This window comes from Dioscorea cayenensis, chromosome 8 (genome assembly GCF_009730915.1).
Source record: "Dioscorea cayenensis subsp. rotundata cultivar TDr96_F1 chromosome 8, TDr96_F1_v2_PseudoChromosome.rev07_lg8_w22 25.fasta, whole genome shotgun sequence".
Lineage (NCBI taxonomy): Eukaryota > Viridiplantae > Streptophyta > Magnoliopsida > Dioscoreales > Dioscoreaceae > Dioscorea > Dioscorea cayenensis.
This window is the reverse complement of record NC_052478.1, coordinates 19746277-19766380: the sequence shown is the minus strand read 5'-3', so window position 1 is coordinate 19766380 and position 20104 is coordinate 19746277. Positions and strand designations below refer to the sequence as shown.

At 34.5% G+C, this 20104-nt stretch overlaps 1 protein-coding gene across 1 annotated transcript; it reads right to left on the bottom strand.

The window, feature by feature from the left end:
• Window positions 1-1697: 1697 nt before the first annotated feature.
• LOC120267884 (putative rRNA methylase YtqB) lies at window positions 1698-13840 on the bottom strand. Its single transcript, XM_039275557.1, has 6 exons — window positions 13617-13840; window positions 13456-13519; window positions 12313-12505; window positions 11947-12020; window positions 2108-2263; window positions 1698-1891 (listed from the first exon to the last, which is right to left on the bottom strand). Exons 1-6 carry the CDS (start codon window positions 13828-13830, stop codon window positions 1768-1770), a joined length of 825 nt encoding a protein of 274 aa, XP_039131491.1. The 5' UTR covers window positions 13831-13840; the 3' UTR covers window positions 1698-1767.
• Between the last annotated feature and the right edge of the window lie 6264 nt (window positions 13841-20104).

The following is a 20104-nucleotide window of genomic DNA, read 5'->3' as shown; positions in this document are numbered from 1 at the left end:
TATTAAAATATAAAAAAATGAATATCTAATTATATTAATCTAATCTAATCACTCTAACCTCTCTAGACTCTAGTCTTATTATTATATATATATATATAATAATTAATGATATTAATAATATAATAATATAGATTATTATATAGTAGTAGAGTAGTAGCAGTAGTGGTGCTGGTGGGGGGCAAAACAAAAAGGGCAGAAGGGTGTCACGCGTGGGATAGTAGTATTTAGTAGTCAGTCAGTTTGAGAACTTTATTAGCAATTGCATGGCTTTTTATATATTTATTTTTATTATTATATTTACATTTACATTTATTATCAGGGGGCGCGAATCTTGAAAATACCTGCAAACGGATCTTGATCTGCACCCGTTTTGCCCTCCTTTGACCGGATCTCCCTGTTCCTCTTTTTTTTTTCTAATGAGAATAAATACATAATATATGAAATTATTTTTAGTTATATATATATATATATATATTTTAGCACGTGTCATATACAAACGTTAGTGGGTGCCACGGATGCGTTAAATCAACATTTAACGGCTTCTCCGGTGTTCTCTTTAAATTATAGCCCCACTCGTTGCTCTTAAACTCTTTTTTATTTTTTATTATCTACAAATATCTATGAACTTTCGCAAATGATGTTTAAGATGTATATATATATATATTAATATTGTGCTAATTAACTATAGTCTATTGACACAAAATTCTTTGTATAAAATATTTATATTCAATGTTAAACGAGTAACTCTGCATCTGTGCATACATCTAACCTGATTTTGCTAATTTATCTAAAAAAATTAAATATATATATAGTGTTGTTATTTATATCAACTAATGTGTTTATTTTTGGTTTTTACATTTTTGAAATCTATTAAGGATGAGAAGAGTTCACAAAAAAACAAAAGACAGCCATTTTTTTTTAATTTACAAGAAAAAAAAGAAAACATTTCTTTCTCTTTATACCGGACCTCACTTCGAAATTTATTTAAGACTTTTGGTTAAAATAAAAAATAAAGAAAGAAAAAAGTTGGGTAGATTCAAGTTTTAACTTCATGTTAGTAATATAATTTCATATTTATATGTATATTCTCTTCATTAATTAGCAAAGTAATTATTTAATTCAATAACAAGGATTTAAACTCTTGAATATTGAGTTGGGAGGGTACTTATATGCTAACTCTTTTTTAATTCCTAGTATTCAACTTATCAATAAGTCAATATTCAAAAATTTATGCTATTTCCTATTATTAAATATAATGTACTAAAATTAAAGACAGCATATAACAACATGGGCTTATATTATGACATATTCCAAGAAACATCCAAACATGGAATCCATGTAAGGATTCCATAACCTGTTTTTCTCATTGGTTGCAGAATGAGACAATGAGATGATGTTCTTTTAACAGACAATCTAAAGAGAGTGATTCCTTGTCATATAAATGCAAGAAAATTTTCAAATCTGAGTTATCATTCTCTAACCACAATTTCTTCATCAGATAACATTTCGATAAAATATATATATATATATATATATATATATATATATACGTCGATCCATGGAAACTTACGCGGAAACCATCAGATGAATGGTTGCATTTGCCGATGATAACATCTGCACCAAAAAACAGAAATACTTGATCAACAAATAGGAATAATTTTGAAATATGAGTTGATAATAAGAATGCTTGTGCTTACAAGAATTTTTGCAATTTTACTGATCGTTAAGCGATCTTAGATGAACTTTAACAGTTGATGTTTCTGAAGTTCATTTCTTGAATATAAGTACGAGGACTGGACCAGTTGGTCGGTTTGACACCTCGAACTTGCAAGTAACCCAAGATTCCGTCGGCAAGCTAGACGCAAAAGATTCAACAGTCTGTAATTCCTCCCTGCAAAGAAAGTAAAGTAGAAGTACGCGTTAATAGAAGTACGAAAACAAGACCCGGCATTTGTGGTAATGTGACCCCTAAAAAAAATCCTGACAGTTCCTAATTAACAAAGAAAGTTGAATAACACTTCAGAAACTAAGAATGTTCTCAGCCCATGGTGTATAATCATATGGCAGAGAGAAACAGGGAAGGACGTTAGGAAGCCAAGAATCAGACCTGCCACCGGGATGCCCGACATAAACCACCATGCTTATTAGCCCTTCAGAATGCAATATATGACTTGCAGCCTGTAATGCCATTAATGTTGTTGTTGACGTTGTGATAATTGTTTTGTCTCCTCCGGGCAGATATCCCAAATTAAACACTATGAGCCTGAATATAATGCAGCCAGAAGACGCACATTAGAAGGTAGATTAAGCATTTCACACATCATCATTGAACCAATCAGAAATTTGGTTTGGACTTGTGCATTGCTTCCATAAATTGGACTCCCTGAGACACAATCAAACTGGAACTTTATACACAACCAAAAGTGTAAATAGTGATGCATCCACAGATTTGCATTAGTGAACTAAGGCTTGCCCTAGAGGTCTTTTAATCAAGAACTTTGTAGCTGCATGGTTCAACTAAACTCTCTATAATTAACTGGTACTTTTGTTATAACAAGTAAACAAGCATTTATTCTTATAATATCAACTTGGCAAGTAATTTTTAACAAGTCAAAATATTAAGCAAATCGTTACGGGAACCACAAGAAAAGTCATAACTACCACTAAAGTGATTCTAGGATATACATTTTAAACCCATGGAAAAATTTGGAGATTTTGTCTTAATTTTTGGATATCCAAGTATTTCAAAATTTTAGTTATATGATGTAAGAAATTATTAATTTAGCCTTCTTAAAAGGAAGTCAAAAGCCATTGACTCATGTTTCTTTAAGCTTATCTTAGGTGGAAAATCATTTGTAGGTTCTCAACTAAAGTTCTTGACTCAAGGCGTGTGCAAGTTGAATACTTATTTTTAAGGAATAAAGCAATCTGTTGCCCCTGTACTTTGCCTCAATGTTCATTTCCATCCCTGTACTTTCAAAGTGTTAAACATGGTTCTTATACTTTGCCTTTGTGTTCATTTCTATCTCTAATAAAGCATTTAATATGGCTACTACCACTTGCTTAATGATCCAAAACATATGACTATTTTATCAAGTTTCTCAGTGATATTAATTGCTCACTAAGCTTGTTTAGTTCACCGTTTACCATTTAAATTGTACATGTACACCCACAAAAAGATCCATTGTGGGGAAGTTCTATAGTTTGCTGGGCATCATGCAAGCTTACGTCCAGGTGTTCATAGAAGAATCTGATGTCATAGATTAGAAGTCATGTACCATATTTTGTATGCATCATGTACTAGTTTTGAAATGCTGAATATGTATATCAACTTGGGCTTTGTGGGACGGATGTAACATATACTCCGAGTTCGTTGTCTCAAATTTATGTATAAGTCAAACAAGATTCACCTTTAAGTTGTTAAAATAAGTGGTGAGGTATCAAGGGAACTTGCAGTTTTGGACTCATGCATGAAAGAAATAAAAAAATTGGAGCTATTGGGTCTAGTGATTGGAATGGAAATGTACAACATCAAAAACAACCATGGTTATGTTTAAGAAGCGAGAAATATGGTATTGTATTTAGTAGAAGCAAAACAAATAGTAGTTGCCATGGCTGCTTAACAAACATGGCTTAGAAGAATCTTAGACGATATTAGAGAAAAACAAGATAAAGCTACTATATTATTGCATGACAACAAAACAATCTTTATGCCAAAAAATCATGCTTACCACATCTGTAGTGAATATATTGCAACCAAGCATCACTTCATTGAAGGGCATTATTGCCAATAATGGCTTGTACTATGTTGTTGAATTTTTTGCCTATGATGCATGTGCTAGCATGTGGTAAACGTCTTAAGTGTATGTTTAGATGCTTTTTTGCAAGGCATTAATGCAAGTGAACTTTATGGTACAAAAAATATACTTTAGGGCCATGTAATAAGTGCAAGATGCGAAACGAATTAGAGAAGCATAAATTAAAAGAGTTCCTTCATCTCCTTTTCATTTAACGTCAATGAAATCTTTATTCTCACTTAAAACTTTTATAAATCTAGTATAGTTAGGAGCTTGAATTGCCTTCACTATTACATGATTATGATGTAAGCCTCAAAACTTTTGAAATTAGGGGTGATAAGTGCATAATTGAACACATTCTTTATATTATTTCATACACTTAATTGGCATATATTGAGGCATTTGTTGGGAAGATGATGCTTAACATGGTGTAAAATTTGATTTCAGGCCACTGGCAATACATAATGAATCAGAGGGAGATAAAAGAAGCAATATTGAACCAAAACAAGGAAGATAAAGCTCTCTCAACATCAAGAACAAAGGAACATGCCAGACATAAAGCCTTACAGTTCCCTTACGGCCACAACCTATGACCGTAAGCGTCATTCAGAGAACCTTCCCATAAGCATGAGTATAATTGCAACACAGAGGGACTTACGAGCAAAACTTAGACTTGTAAGCTAGGGTATAAGATTCATCCAGAGGACTTTACACAGGAGGGGAGGGGAGGGGCACATACGCCCGTAATAAAGGTCGCAAGCGCTATCCAGAGAAGTTTACGATTCAACACTTACGAGCGTAAGTTGGACCGTAACACTAAGACAGAAGATCTTACAAGCGGAACTTACGCTTGTAAGGTGCCCATAAAGAACACAACCCATCATCTCCAGCTCCTTACGACCTTGTTCTTGCGCCCGTAAGCTGTCCATAAGGGGTTAGGTATAAAAAATTTTATTAGGAGGTTTTAGGAGGATCTTTTGGCGGCTGAGCAAAGGAAGGATAGGAAAAATAACCCCAAGCATTTCTCCAGCAATCCAACGACTTGGAAGGGAAGATCCACGATCTAGGGCATCATTGGAGTCGTCAAGAAGAGTTCTCAGTGGCGTTTGTGGAAGATTGGTGGAAAATTCACCAGCACTCCGAGGCGGCGAAGCGTGGAGGGAGTTTTCAATATTTTCATATACTTTTCACGCATTGATTAGATTGTATGATTGTTCTCCTCTAATGGAGAACTAACCTTCTTGGTCTTTGGGCATGGATAGAATCTAAGGCTTATATTTTTTATTAACAATGGTTGTAAACTTTGGAGCTTTCATATTGATTGATCTTTTGCAATACGTTGATGTTGAATTTAATAGTGTGATTTGATTGCCTTGGATTCTATTGTAGCAAAAGCCGAGAGTTCATGATTGTTGTACTTGTGTGACGAATCGAGAGATCCACCTAGGATAGACATACCACAATTAAAGGGAATCACGAGTCCGACTAGAAATAGGACACCTTGGGATTGAGATCTCTCGCCGTGATTCTTCCAAGTAAGTTAACATATGATTATGAGTGTAATGCAATCGTAGATAGCGAGCATTAGGGAGAGATCCCGATCTTGCTTTGTATGGATTTGGGTTAATTACCTCGAGAGAGGGATTGACTACTCATAAGATGTGTTTTTTCTAGATAGAGTTCATCAAGTGCAATGCAGTTATAAGGTAGTGTATATCAACGCCATATGAGACTAGTTATTGTTCACCTTAAGAAAGGGGATAATATGAATTAGGAACTCTCTCGGTTCAACTGTATTACAAAACCTTGCGCAACCTTGTCCAAGACTTGACTAAACACTAGGGAATGTCTATGACTGAACACCTTTCTTACATGCTTGATTTGCCGCGATTTTACTTTTTGTTCTAGTTCTTATTTTTTTGTTTCAGATTTATCACTCACAATTTCGATTAGGTTAATTGACGGTTTTAAAACTAGTACTAATATTCTCTAGTTCCTCGTGGATCGATAACCCTACTTTTTAGCATTCTATACTACTTAATCGGCACGTGCACATGCACTTGCATTTCATAGGTGACATTAGTCCCTATCAAGGGGCTTGAAATTGAATTGCCAACTGGTGGGCGTTTCCATCTTAGCCAGTGGGGCTTTACAGTTGGATGGGCAATGTATATGAAAGATAGATGCAAGTCAAGGTCTAGGATAATGGCCATTTACTTCAACTTTCACTCTCTTTGGTACTAGGAAGCATGTGCAGGGCTATCAGAGAAACTCGTTACAACACCCATCCAATTAATAAGGCGGGTAGGGACCAGCATGTGAAATAAGTTTTGCTCCATAAATTGAATTGGCAACTGGAGGGCGTTTCCATCTTAGCCAGCAGGGCTTTACAGCTGGATGGGCAATGTATATGAAAGATAGATGCAAGTCAAGGTCTAGGATAAAGGCCATTTACTTCAACTTTCACTCTCTTTGGTACTAGGAAGCATGTGCAGGGCTATCAGAGAAACTCGTTACAACACCCATCCAATTAATAAGGCGAGTAGGGACTAGCATGTGAACTAAGTTTTGCTCCATAAATTGAATCATAGTAGATGTACTAACATGTAATTTTATGAAAGAAAAAAAAAAGTTAAAAACCTGGAAGATAAGAGAATATGGTTTGGTTTGCATGCTCCATCTTCTTCTCCTAGCTATATCTTCCCAGGTCCATTGACGATCACTATCTCCACATCTTTTCATTATAAGAATTCAAAACCCATATCCTCTCCTCATATCCATCTCTTTGAAGACATTGATGTTCCACAGAGTACGATCACCAGTCTGAAAGTTCAGTTACAAGTAAGTCTTGGATCCCTACACATCTCAACCTTTAGATCTCTAAACTCTTTTCCATCTTCATGTAATATTGCCATGACGTTTGAAATTACTGCAACAACCATGCTGCAACCTTTGTTCTTGCCTTTAGAAGCCATGTGATATTTTCCTTTAGCAAAGGCCTTAGAGTTTATACTCTAGCCAAGCTTGAGCTAGCTGTTCAGCCTTGATTTTAAGGCTCAAATTAAGGGGACAATTGGTGATAGTTCCTTGATTTGGTAAGGCTTTGGAGTTTAAACTCATTAGTTCCTCAATTTGATAGAGGTTTTGGAGTTTAAAACCATAAAAATACATAAGAATTGTGTATTGTTCTTCATCTTTAAGATCTACTATTTGTTAATAAAAAGAAAATGTGTTTGGTTGTGCATGAGTGAAGATTTCATCCCTTTAGCTAGATTTCATTTATTGTATAATCATGGTTTAGCCCAAGAGTGTTGGTAGATTGATCATTATTAATTTGATTAATCCAGTAGTGTGCTGCATCTGGATAAATCATACTAAGGTTTTGTCTTGGTAATTATGATTATTGGATTGTACCATATGAATTGGGTTGTGTCTCAGCTTTTGTGCATCAACCAACTGAATTGAAGAAAGTGAAGGCCCTAGTTAGTGTGTTAGATGAGGATATTAAGAAGCATCCCAGTGTGTGTGCAAAGGTTGTGAATTATGTGCATATATGTAAATATCTATAGGTTTTGAATCATGTACAATGGACATTCAGTTATGTATGTAAGACACATGGTCAATAATAAAAGTTTTCATAGGGTATTACACTACAGATTTATAAGGCCTAATGGAGAGTAAGAGTGTAGGTTCATTATAAATTTTACCAAGTAAGCATTTGCACCAAATTTTTATTTTGGGTTTGGTTTTTATTTTAAAAGGATTATTGGTGGGTTTGCTATTGTATGTAGGTTTGCATTTACCTTTAAAATATTACTTGAATCTTACCGGAGTTATTTATTTTCTTGGATAAGACTTCTTGAGGAGCATTGATTTGGTGATTGTTTTGTTTTGGCAATTTTAAAGTAAGTAAATCTACATGTAAATATTTTTTGAATTATAACTAGAATTTATTTAATTTAAAAATAAACTATTATTTTGGTTAGAAAATAAATCATGCAAATATCTTCTTGAAAGCTTATGCAAATATATGATTGAAAGTTTTTGCTGAATATATTTTGCTTCTTGAATCCTGGATATTTTTTAAATTCTACATACGCATATATTAATCTACGAAAAAAATTATAACTTTTATCTAAAACTCTAACACCAACACAGTTTTAACATATGTAAAGTCTTCAAATAACTATCCTCTGACCCAGTTTGACAGATGATTACCAACAACAGGTTAACGCATTTTCAATACCTTCACTGGATCGGTTCAGTTCATTTGATGTTGGGGACTTAGAAGCAATTATATCAACAATCTTGTCCCTAAAAGAGAATAGACAAGTCATATAGACCTTGTGAGGAAAAAAGATAGTCAAGGACCTACAAGTAATTTCCCTTTTATCTTATTAGCCCAGAAAAACCCCCAAAATAAGCTTGTTAATAATTTCGTTTCTCTTCCAAATTATCAAATAAAAAATATAGAGCCAAGAAGATTAAGAAAAATATCCTCTTCCATCACTTATTTCCATAATAAATATTTTACCATTTGTCGAAGATGCAACCAATGACAGGATTGAACTTCAACGAAATAAAATAAGGAATACCAAATTCATGCTACCTAGTTAACTTACCCAAAGACTAGTTAGTTTAATTAAAAAGCACATCCATGCAAATTTATGTAACAGTTGAAACATGTATGACTTGTCTAGGAAAAACCTAAACCCCAACAACTTAAACAAAAGTAACCTAATAGACATTTAATAGTTTGTTGCATCCAGAATTAATTTTAATCAAAATATACTCATTCATGTTTTCTTTTCAGCACCTAGGCATGCAGATCAATGTGAGTTTAGTCTCTCGCAATAACATATAAACATGAAAGGAAGCATATGAGTGGCTCAAAGAAAAGCAAAATATGCATATAAGAAAAGAATGAAATAGTGCTAAACCTAGTTGAAGTGGTTGCCAAAAGTTTATCATACATTTACCCATTGCTATAACAGGTTATATATTTTTTTTTCCTGTTTTCTTTAAAGTTTGAAAATATTTCTAAGGCCAAAAAGGAGCCTCATGAAAATCCTGCATCCATCTAAAAGAGTGGGCCGATATTATATCTCAGACAACAATGCTGGTGGCCCACCCAAAGATCTGTTGTTAAAGCTTGATAGCAACACATTTGCCATAGAAGATCAAGGTGACACTATTATCTATAGCATTTGTGCGCCTCCTAAACCACACCAAGTTTAAGAAATTCTATGTCATCAACTTTATAAGTTTATTGTTATCGAGGGGAATTCCTCCCAAAAGCTCCGAAAATATTTTTCCTCCATCACGGAGAAAACGAAAATAAATCCACCAGTAATCTATCTATGACATTTTTAGCTGGAAGCATACCATGGAATAATATGCTACTCTACCTAAACAAAGATCCAAATGCAGGTGGACTTTTTTGATGGTTTTAATTGGGTGTAGGAAAAGTGTAAATAAAACCTACAGAGCATTAACGAATTATAGGATGTTGATACTTCTCAATCATAGAAAAAAACTGTCTCTATTAAGTATTGCCTAGTAAATTGTAAACCTTGTCTCTCCGCAGGTTCTTTCTACTTTAACCATACATGGTTTTAGGTTTTAGCAAAATAACTCCCGCGTATTAAGCTGTTGTAGGTGGTCTTCTCTGGAACATGACTTGTTACATTTATTAGTCACACTACAGAGCCGATGTTAGGTACCTAATGGACTCGAAAATTATCCACCACAACCCTGGTTCATTCCCTGCTCTAGGATTAGAAAGTAGAAGAAAGAAAAAAGTAAAGAGAAAGCTCTACGTATTACATAGACAATAGTGCATAGAGGTAGAGTGTTCCTGGGAAAGAGTTCCCTAGGCATCCTCATGACCTCATTTATATGGCCATAGTTAAACAAACAAACAAACAAAAGAGAAATTTGAAAAAAATTATAATATTAAATCTTGAAAAACTTACAAGAGAAAGTTCTTCACAAGACTTAAGCCAAGGAGAGGATTTGATAAGAGAATATGCGATGCCCCTTCAAGTAGAAGGGCTACATTATTATAGAGGGTTACAAGACTCTATTGTTGACTCTTAACGTCATTCCTTACATCAGAATCCATGTGACATTACTGCTTACATAAGACTCTATTATGACTAGACACTATTTAGAGATTCTTAGTCATATGATTTTATTAACCACGTCGACTGAATTATTTTTTTAGGTTTGCTGCCTTCACATGCTCATTTTGTTAGGGTTTCTTTCCTCGCAGTTTGTGCAGAGTCATACTTTAATTTGTAAATTATTAAAGAATGAAGTACAACTCTGCACAAATTGCCAGGAAAGCAACCATGACAAGATGAGCATGTGAAGGCAGCCAACCCAAGAAAATAATTCAGTCTATGTGGCCAATAAAATCATGTGACCAAAAATCTCTAAATAGTGTCTAGTAATAATACAACCTTATGTAAGCAGTGTGGTATCTGGATTCTAATGTAAGTAATGACGTCAAGAATCAATAATAGAACCTTGTAACCCTCTATAACAAAGGTAAGCCTTCTACTTCAAAGAGGCATCATATATCCGCAAATCCAATTATCTCTTTTTCTTGAGTCTTGTGAAGAACCTTCCCCCATATTATAAGTTTTTCAAGATTTAATTTTATAAGTTTTTATTAAATTTCTCTTTTGTTTATTTCTTTAACTATGGGCATGCAGAAAAAGGTTAAGAGAATGCCTAGAAAACTCTTTTCTAGGACTACTCCACCACTATGCGCTATTTTTACCTCCTCATTCCTTCTACTTTTAACGGCTTTATTACACCCTGGAGAAAGGAATAAACCAGGGTTGCGGTGGGTAATTCTTGAGCATATTAGGTACTTGACATCAGTTTCATAGTGTAACAGACGAATGTATCACGCCATGTTCTAAAGAAGACCGCCTAGATCAGCTTAATATGTGGGAGTTATTTTGCTCAAACCTAAAACCGCACTTGCATAGAGACTAGGTTTACAATTTGCTAGGAAATACTTAGTAGTGATAGTTTTGTTTCTATGATTAAGAAGTACCAACAACCCATAATTCATTAATGCTACATAGGTTTTATTTATACTTTTCCTACAACCAATTAAAACCATCAAAAAAGTCTATTGAGAAGACCACAAAGTTTACTAACACATAAGGAAAACCAAATAGCTTCAATTTCATCAATGAAGCTCCTAGCAGTGAGTTTGAGGATGATTATAAGATAAGGAAAACTAGTTGTTCTATGTATACATGAGAAACAATCTTATTCAAGCAAAGAACACCACTTGGTTGATTACAAAATTTGATGATGCTCCTTCCTCTTTATAACCCAAACAAAAAGACAAGTGCACAAGAAAAAAAATTTAGCATGCTCTATGCAATATTGTTAAGGCGAGAGCGCCTAGGTGCCTAGGCACATCACTAAACCTCCTTAGCGCCTCTAAGGGTCTAAGGCAAGGTGCTTTTAGTCAGGCAAGGGTTTTTTTGTGCTTTTTTGCGCCTTTTTTTGAAGCCCAAGGTGCAAAAAAGGCGCTCCTGATTGAAAAAACTGTTAGTCTTCTATTGTTTAAAAGAGCCACAGTTTACTAGGCATTGATATATGAAAAGTCTCTAAGTCTATTAAAAAAATATAATCTAATAACTAAACAATATATATTTCACTATTTTATACAAATCCTCATAGATGGCTATAATTCTGAACAAGGAAAAGAAAATGAAAACATGAATTTAGAGTTTGACATTAATGATGATGATTATTAGTTGCTTATGATTTTAGGAATAGAATTCTGACTTTAAGATAAGACATGTTTGTTAATATTAGAGTTTAAAGCTTTAAGCTTTCTATTTTTGTGTGTATATAACTATATAACTACATATATATATATATATATATATATATATATATATTCTTTGTGTGTGTGCGCCTTACTTCGATCAGGCATGCGTTTTTTTTGCGCCTTGCGCCTCGGGCAATATAAGGGTCCTAGCGCCTCGGGTGTGCCTTGCACCCTTAACAACATTGGCTCTAGGTGATAACAAAATGTCACTGCTAAAATAACATAGAAAATCAAATTACATGGTGTACTTTATTATAAAGTAAGAAAAGAAAAGCGATTACGTACCTGATAGGAGTATCTTTTGGGATAGCAGTCTCCATCTTGCTATGGCAAACCAGAAAGAGCTTAACCAATTCCCTCTAAGGCAACAATGAAAAAAGATTGACAAAGACAACTCATAAGTAAGCAACTGATTTCAAGAATTGAAATACAAAAAATATAAACAATACTAGAAACCCAATGCAATTATACAACATCAAAGGACCTTTTCGATGGCAAAGTAAATTCTACTCGGAGGGAAAAAATTTTTAATTGTACTTTAGGATTTGATAGTGAAAAGCAGATATGCAAGAAAGAAAAGAAAAACAATCTTCTACAAATTCTACTCTTCGTTTACAATTCAGTAAAGAGAACTTCCTTTCATTTCAGTACCTCATCTTCATTCACTGACTCCTTTAATAATAAAGAGGTGTTCTCTATCGCAGACTGTTGAATGTCCATCCCATACACACAACCCCGACCTGATCCATTAGCTACCATTTTGAGCAATGCAAGCGTATCATGGCCATTGCCACATGTAGCATCAACAACTGCATCTCCCTTTTGTACAAGGCTTCTCCACACACTAATAAGACAGAGAATAACAAAATGTACAAAAAATGAATGTAAGAAACAGAAGATTTGCCATGCTCCATACATCTTCCACATCATAGAAAACATCATCATGTACATTATATTAAAAAAACGCATATAATAATCACAAAAATAACATATTGTTGGGATTAATGACATAAAGTCACTCCTTAACACTGCACAACTATGTTGATATAACTTTGTTGTATCAATATCACTTTAGGAATGTGTGGTGTTCAGTGTGAATGGAGCAATTTGAATAAGAGAGATACGAAAGTGATTTAAAGAATGTTTAACGAATGCAAGGTTTTTCTCATTGTATTTCTGAAATGTGGGGGGAGAAGATGATGGTGGGAATGCACAATTGTTTGTAGAGAGGTAACTAATAACATACCTTTCTTGGTATAATTTTCTAATCTTGATAGTGAAATCATGCTTGCTGGCTTACCTGTATATGTAGCTCTATAGTGGGTGAACCACATAAAATAAAAATGTCAACTTATTGTTCTGTAGTTTGGCTTGTTTCCTTGGAGCATACTCACAAGTCTTGCAATTATTATAATTATTATTGCATAAATGCTGTGTTAGCATGAACAATTGTAGTTGAACAATCCAGTTGTTTACACACCACATATATATTACAAACAGAGCATATGTATGTAAACATAATAAAGAAAAGGTAACAATAACCAGCATACTTTTAGATGACCAACAAACTTGCCTCAATTTATACTAAATCAACATTAGAATCTAATTATTCTATATATATATATATATATATATATATATATGCATATGCTAACAGCATAAAATTTAGTTTCAGTGACAATTTTATCCATAAAATTAACAGGAATTAGAAGAGACAACCATCAATATGAGCATAAGACAATGTAGTGAACATAAGATGGACGATAAAAGAATAAAATGGGACTCTGTACCTACGAGTGAGCTAACTCTGTCACCTTGCTCTTCCCAGTGATGAACCCCACCAAAGCTCCATCCGTGCCTAAATTTATCAAAGAATAAGCATCTTAGAATCACAAGATTGACAAAAAAAATTAATATTTCAGAGAAAAAACAAATGAATAGATGGAATTCATTACCAGAAATTGGGAAATCTTGAGCTCTGGACATCACTGGCCAGGTCCCAAATGCAATGGCCGGCATTGGAGCTCTGGCAACCGAAGTTGAAGAGAACCAGGACATGAATCGAGAGCGGAGATGAGGACTATGGCGGATGAGGGGAGAGGAGAGGTTTAGGGTTAGGGTTTCCATGAGGAGGAGCTTGCGCAGAGATACAGGGTTTAAAGATGACATAAGAACGTTGTGAGTGGTTTGCATTTTTGTTTAAATAGTTGGAATTTGATGAAAGATATGATATATTTATAATTTGGTTTAAAAATTGGTTTTTTTTTTTTTTGGGAATGTTTATTAATTTTTTTAGGCTTTTTATTTGCCATTCTTGAAAATACGAAAATTAATTTTCACCCGTTTTTATAAAACTTGCCTCCTTCCCCATAAATATCATAAGAAAGGATCAAATGGACCATCTCAAAATATTCATATTTTAAAAATAAATTAATATTTAATGAAATTATATTTTTACATGTCTTCTTTTTTTCCCTTGCCCTCTTACCATCACAAGCCCATGCTTTGGTAAGGCCTCCAACACACTCCTAAGGCCTAGATGCTGCTTAGGTTGGCTTCACTCTGAAATGGGGTGCCTTTTTCACATTCCGCAATTGTGCAATCCTCTTCTCCATAGCTATGCGGGACGCCTAGTCTGGGCCAGCTTTACAGTGGTTGCTTATGTTACACCCCACCCTCTCTCCATTACTTAGGTGTTGTCTGTTTGCAAGAAGTAGAGTGGGATTGGATTGTGGATGGGCCCAGTCAGTAACTTGTTTGGTTAGCAGGCATAGAAATGAGGGGGATTGTTTGGGGAATGAGATGAGGGGAGAATTAGGATTCATTCAATTTTCTTGAGGAATGGCCAATCAGGAACTTGAAATGACCATTTTACCTCTCACTTTAATTGTTTTTTCCATCCAAATTTTTCTCTTTTCTATGGTATGTGAGAGAAATCAGTGCTGGAGAGAGCCAAAGCCACCATCTAGCCCTACTTTTTTCTCTCCCGCTGATCTCCTCGCTCGCCATACTCCTCCAAAGGCACCACTTCGATCGGTGCTCTCTCGGTGAAGGCGTGTAGAACTTCTCCTCCGTTGCTGATTCAACAGTCCTTGGGCTGCTTTTCTTCCTCTCTCCCACTCCTTCTCCGGCGCTGGTATGTTTTTCCTCTTATATTTTTTTGATTTACTATTGTTCGATTTGTCCTTTGCTGCATTGGATTGAGAATATCTTCTTTTTGTTGGTGGAATTGGGTGGTTTACAGTATTTCACCTGAACTAGTTGTTATTTCCTATTTTTCAGATTTTATCCCGAAAAATATGAGAGGAACTGTCATATTTATCCTTATTTTTCATATACTTTATTTGATGTTCTTGATTATTTCTTTATATGCTTGTTTATTATCATATGAAAATGATACATTGTTCATATTTCTTGCTTCTGATCAATCTTGTGGTCATGAATAACCTAATCTGAATATGGCCATTGTTTTCTGGTATTACCTTCGAGTTCTCCTGTGGGAGGTCCAGACTTTAGTATTCTTTATGTGCTACTGGGTGATGCTTGTTATCAATTTTGTTTCTGCAATGCCTTCATGTTCTAGCAATTTTAACTGAGGAAGTTGTGAGTTTGAGCTATATGCCTTTGTGATCCATTTATTGGTTCAAGTTGTGCTATAGTTATTGTTACGCTAATGTCATGAATGTTTGAGAATTAACTTTGGTATTGCGGCGAAGCATTTTGATCTACTTTTGCTCTATATTTTATTTGCATAAATTTTTGCCATTAATTTGCATTGTCACCCATGTTCATATGTTTGCATCTAGTTGTGTTCTGTAGTTGTTCTGCTAGTAAGCTCTTCCAAATTTATTAGGACGTTAACACATTCATATGTATCTTGTTGATGTCTATGCTTTACTGACTTTCATATCTATTAAGAAAATTTCTATGTTATTATTCTTGTTGATAGTGTTGTATAAGCTCTGGACACTAGCTCACTGTTGATTATATAGTCCTTGAATAATTCTTCATTTCTATGGTTCTATGTTTCAAGGAATTTGTTGTTTCTTGGTCTAGTGGTAACTTAGTATGTGGTGATGCACTATATGCATGAACTAATAAAATATCAAGAGTGATGCCTCCAAATGACCTCTTCATTTTTTTTTTCAGACAATTTGGTTCAAGCTGCATATAAATATAATTGGTAGGTTTTGTGCCCTTAGACCACTAAGCTTGTTTCTTTCTCATACTTTGGCAACAAGTCAAGTCATTAAGGTATAATTCTTGAAAAAACATCTCTTTCTTAGTAGTTATTCTGTTTATCTAGGTAAATTTATTAAATTTAGTTGTTCTTGCTCTTTGTGGTTATAATGTTAGCTTCTTCAATAAATCTATTTCCAAAGTGTTGAGTCTTAGATCAATCCAGAATCTTCAATTTGAGTATAATTGCAGGACACATGGATTAAAATTAGAACTAGTTGTCATCTCTGTCTCAGTTATTGTGTTTGCCGATTTGGGAAAATGGGTTTGATGCATTTTCTTATCAAAATTTTCTTTGTTATAATCACAAGATGCAGAATATATAGTTAGCAACTTAGCATCCTAATGACCACTTGGTTTCTTATGAAAAAAAGGTGGACTTTGGTTTAATAAATAGCTTTTATTTTATTCCCTAATTTAAATGGGAAGTGCATTCTTTATTGAAGTGACAAAATGTAACGGGTTAAAATGCAGTAAGCTAGAGGTTTTATTTGTATGGTAGCAACTACAATGTTAGTAGCATGATATATCAACTACTGTAAGCTAGAGGTTAATAATCTAATAATGGCATTATGAGGTTGATAAACTTTTGAACCCAAGATTCCAAAAGCAGTCAATTATTTTTGAAATGTTATGGCAAGGGTTAGCAAAAAGAAAACAAACAAGCTATTTTTATTTTTGTTGTTATCTTGTTTAGCTATGATGACAATAATGTGTTAGTGAAAAGGATCTAACTAGCTTTTTATAGGCCCAAAAAACAAGTCAAATTATAGATGTACACTCACATCACCAGCACATTTGGACACTTCAATGATATCGGATTTACCACAAGAAAACATCACGGACTTTAGGGATGTAAGCAACTCCTGTAATTCAAGAACAAGAGGATAGACAAGTTATCAAATGTAACAACACACATTACACTAAACCAATGTAACTATGCACGTAACATTAAACCACACATATACTTGAAATACTACAAAATGTCATTCCCTATAACATAATGAAGATATCCTTAAAACAATACCACCAATAAATAGAACAAATTTGTAGGCCTTTTTGCTATTACTTGCCCATGAATTTAGAGATTTTTTCCTCCCAAGTTCCAGCCTGCACTTTAAATTGAGGATAAAGTTTTTTTTTTAATTAGTATTTAATGAAGTCCTGCCTCACAAATGCACACAAATACAATGACAATGGCTAACTGAGTTCTTATGTATGTAATTGTTATTTTAGATATGAAGAATATTAAACAACTTCAATGATATGCCACAATGACTATGTGCTATATCTATGTACTAAGCCTCATGATCTCCACATGTGCAATCAAGCAACGAAACTACAGAAATAAAATGATTAAGGGGGAGATTGTATCAATATATACATGCCGCCACATACAACAAGAATTCCTTCACCGCATGGTTTATGAAAGCGATATAAAATGCGTCGATAAGTTGCATATGGACCGACGATGTTTCCATAATTTGTGTCAGTTACTAACTACTACTGGTGGGTTGAGGCACTATAATTGTCAAGGTCCAAGAAATGACAGCAATGTTTATTAACATTATAGCACATCACATCAAGAATAGGATAATTAAATTTGATTTCATCCGATTTGGAGAAACAGTTAGCCAACATTTCTATGCTGTATTGAAGTCAGTTATTCTTTGCCATGGTGTTCTATTGAAAAAACCAAAACCTGTACTCGAAAACTCAAATAACTTTAGATGGAAGTGGTTTAAGGTAAATAACTTAACTTTTTCTTTTTTAGTTTTATTTATATTTTTTAAGTGACATTTTTTATAACATAGTGTTGTCTAGGAGCGTTAGATGGCACACACATCTATGTAAATGTGCCTAAAGCTGATTGTCCAAGATATAGATCAAGAAGGTTTGAAATAACAACTAACGTACTAGGTGTTTGTGATCAAGATATGCAATTCACATATGTCTTATCTGGCTAGGAAGGTTCAGCTCATGATGGTCGAGTTTTTAGGAATGCCATAAAGAAGCCTAATGGGCTGAGAGTTCCAAATGGTAAATAAGATGTGCCTCTAAATTTTTTTGGTCTATCTAATATAACTAACACAACGGTCCATAAAACAAATTGTATTTATTTTTACATCTCTTAGGTTTCTACTACTTAGTTTATGCTGGATATGTAAACTGCCCTAGTTTTTTTGCTCTTTTTCGAGGGCAACGTTATTAGGGGTGTAAATGATACACCTCTACTCGCAAGCTACTCGGGCTCGATTTGGCAAAAACTCAAACTCGGCTCGGTTGTGGTCAAGCCAAGCTCAAGCTCGAGTAGCTCGAGTAGTTGACCAAGCCAAGTTCGAGTATTGTGATACTTGACTCGAGTACTCACGAGCCTAATCGAGCATATATGTATATATATAATATTAGATTTATTTGATGAAAATCAAGAGAAAAAACTTTTGAGCTCGATTTGAGTTCGAGCTCGAGCATAATGTTTATGGTCATTTTTAGCCTTTTTGAGCTTAGTCGAGCTTAATCGAGTAGCTCGATTTGTGTACCGAGTCGAGCTCGAGCTATAAAATGAATACTCGATCGAGCTCGAGCTGAGTATCGAGTATCGAATTTCCAGTCGAGCTCGAGCTCGAGCTCGCTACTACTCGACTTGAGCTCGATCGATTACACCCCTAAACGCTATCACTTAAGTGCCTGGGTCGATGTACATCAACCACACACACCTCAAGAATTTTTTAAATATGAAACATGCAAGTGTGAGAAATGTTATCGAGAGGGCATTTGGTCTTCTAAAAAATCGGTGAAAATTTTTATCCAGTCCAAGTTTCTACAGTATAATCAATCAACGTTGTATCATCAACGCGTGTTGCCTGCTACATAATTTTATTAGGAGGGAGATGGCAAAAGACCTCACCGAAGATGAAATTGATAATCTGAACCTGGAGGAACAAGAAGAAGATGTTATGGAAAATATCACAGCTGTTGAACTAACTGATGAGTGGACACAATTTAGACTTGACATGGCTATCGATATGTATAACACTTGGCGTTTAGGTTGTCGTCTACTATTTCATATTGACATAATGCGCATGTGTGCTTCTATGTATTTTTATTACTCTATAGTTATTATTTTTTGTGATATTGTATTCATTGTGGATTTTGACAACATGTGTCATGAAACATATTTGGTTGGTACTTCATAATTATGTCATTTGTGTTTTGTGTGACACTTGAATATGTTCTACTTGCTCAATATGTCTTCTTCTATCATAAGTTGTTTTCTTTTCTCTTTTTTTTTTCCTAGTATGGATTCACAATCATAATCAAGGGTCAGGGACATAACAATCATTTCTGGACTATTGATGAGGATAGAGCTCTTATTGGCTCAATAGTTGAGTTATCTACAAATCCTTATTGGAGGACAAAAAATGGGTTTAGAAACGGGTACCAAATTCAATTGGAAAGAATGATGAAAGAGAAGATTCCCCAAACAATACTGAAGGTCGTCCCCAATATCGAGTCTCGACTGAAATTATTTAGGAACAAAACCACTGCAATTGCTGACATACTAGGAATAAGTGGTTTTGTTTGGAATCACGAATGATGCACTATCGAATGTGATAAAAGTGCATATGACGAGTATGTCAAAGGTATATAAAAATTGTTATTTGGTAAATTTATATTGTTATTTTTATATGCTGTTTGTATTACTAATTGTACTTTTCATTACAACATAGGCTCACAAAGAAGCTGCAGGTCTTTATGAAATTCTTTTTCCCATTTTTCAATGACTTTGTCCAAGTATTTGTAAAAGATAGAGCATATGGCACTGTAGGAGGAGATATTGGTGATAATGCAGAGCATTATCAGCATGAGGACATTAATTTGAATGATAACAGGGCTTTCTTTGAAATGGTCATGGATGATTTTTTTATGTCAACAGAAGAACCCATTCCTACTCAGTCACCTATGGCATCTAATGTTGGTACCTCAAAAATGTGTCGTAAGAGGAAAGTGCCAACAACGGACCAATGATTTGATAAACTAAATGAGAATTTGAATAACTTTGCAGAAATGGTTAGTCTAGGATTTCAGGCGATAACTGATTCTGCAACTCGCAAAGAAGCTCATGAAGCTCGTGAAGCAGCCCACGAAGAGGCCCAGAAAGTTGCTCTTGTAGAGCGTGAGGAAAATATAAGATTGCTAGGTG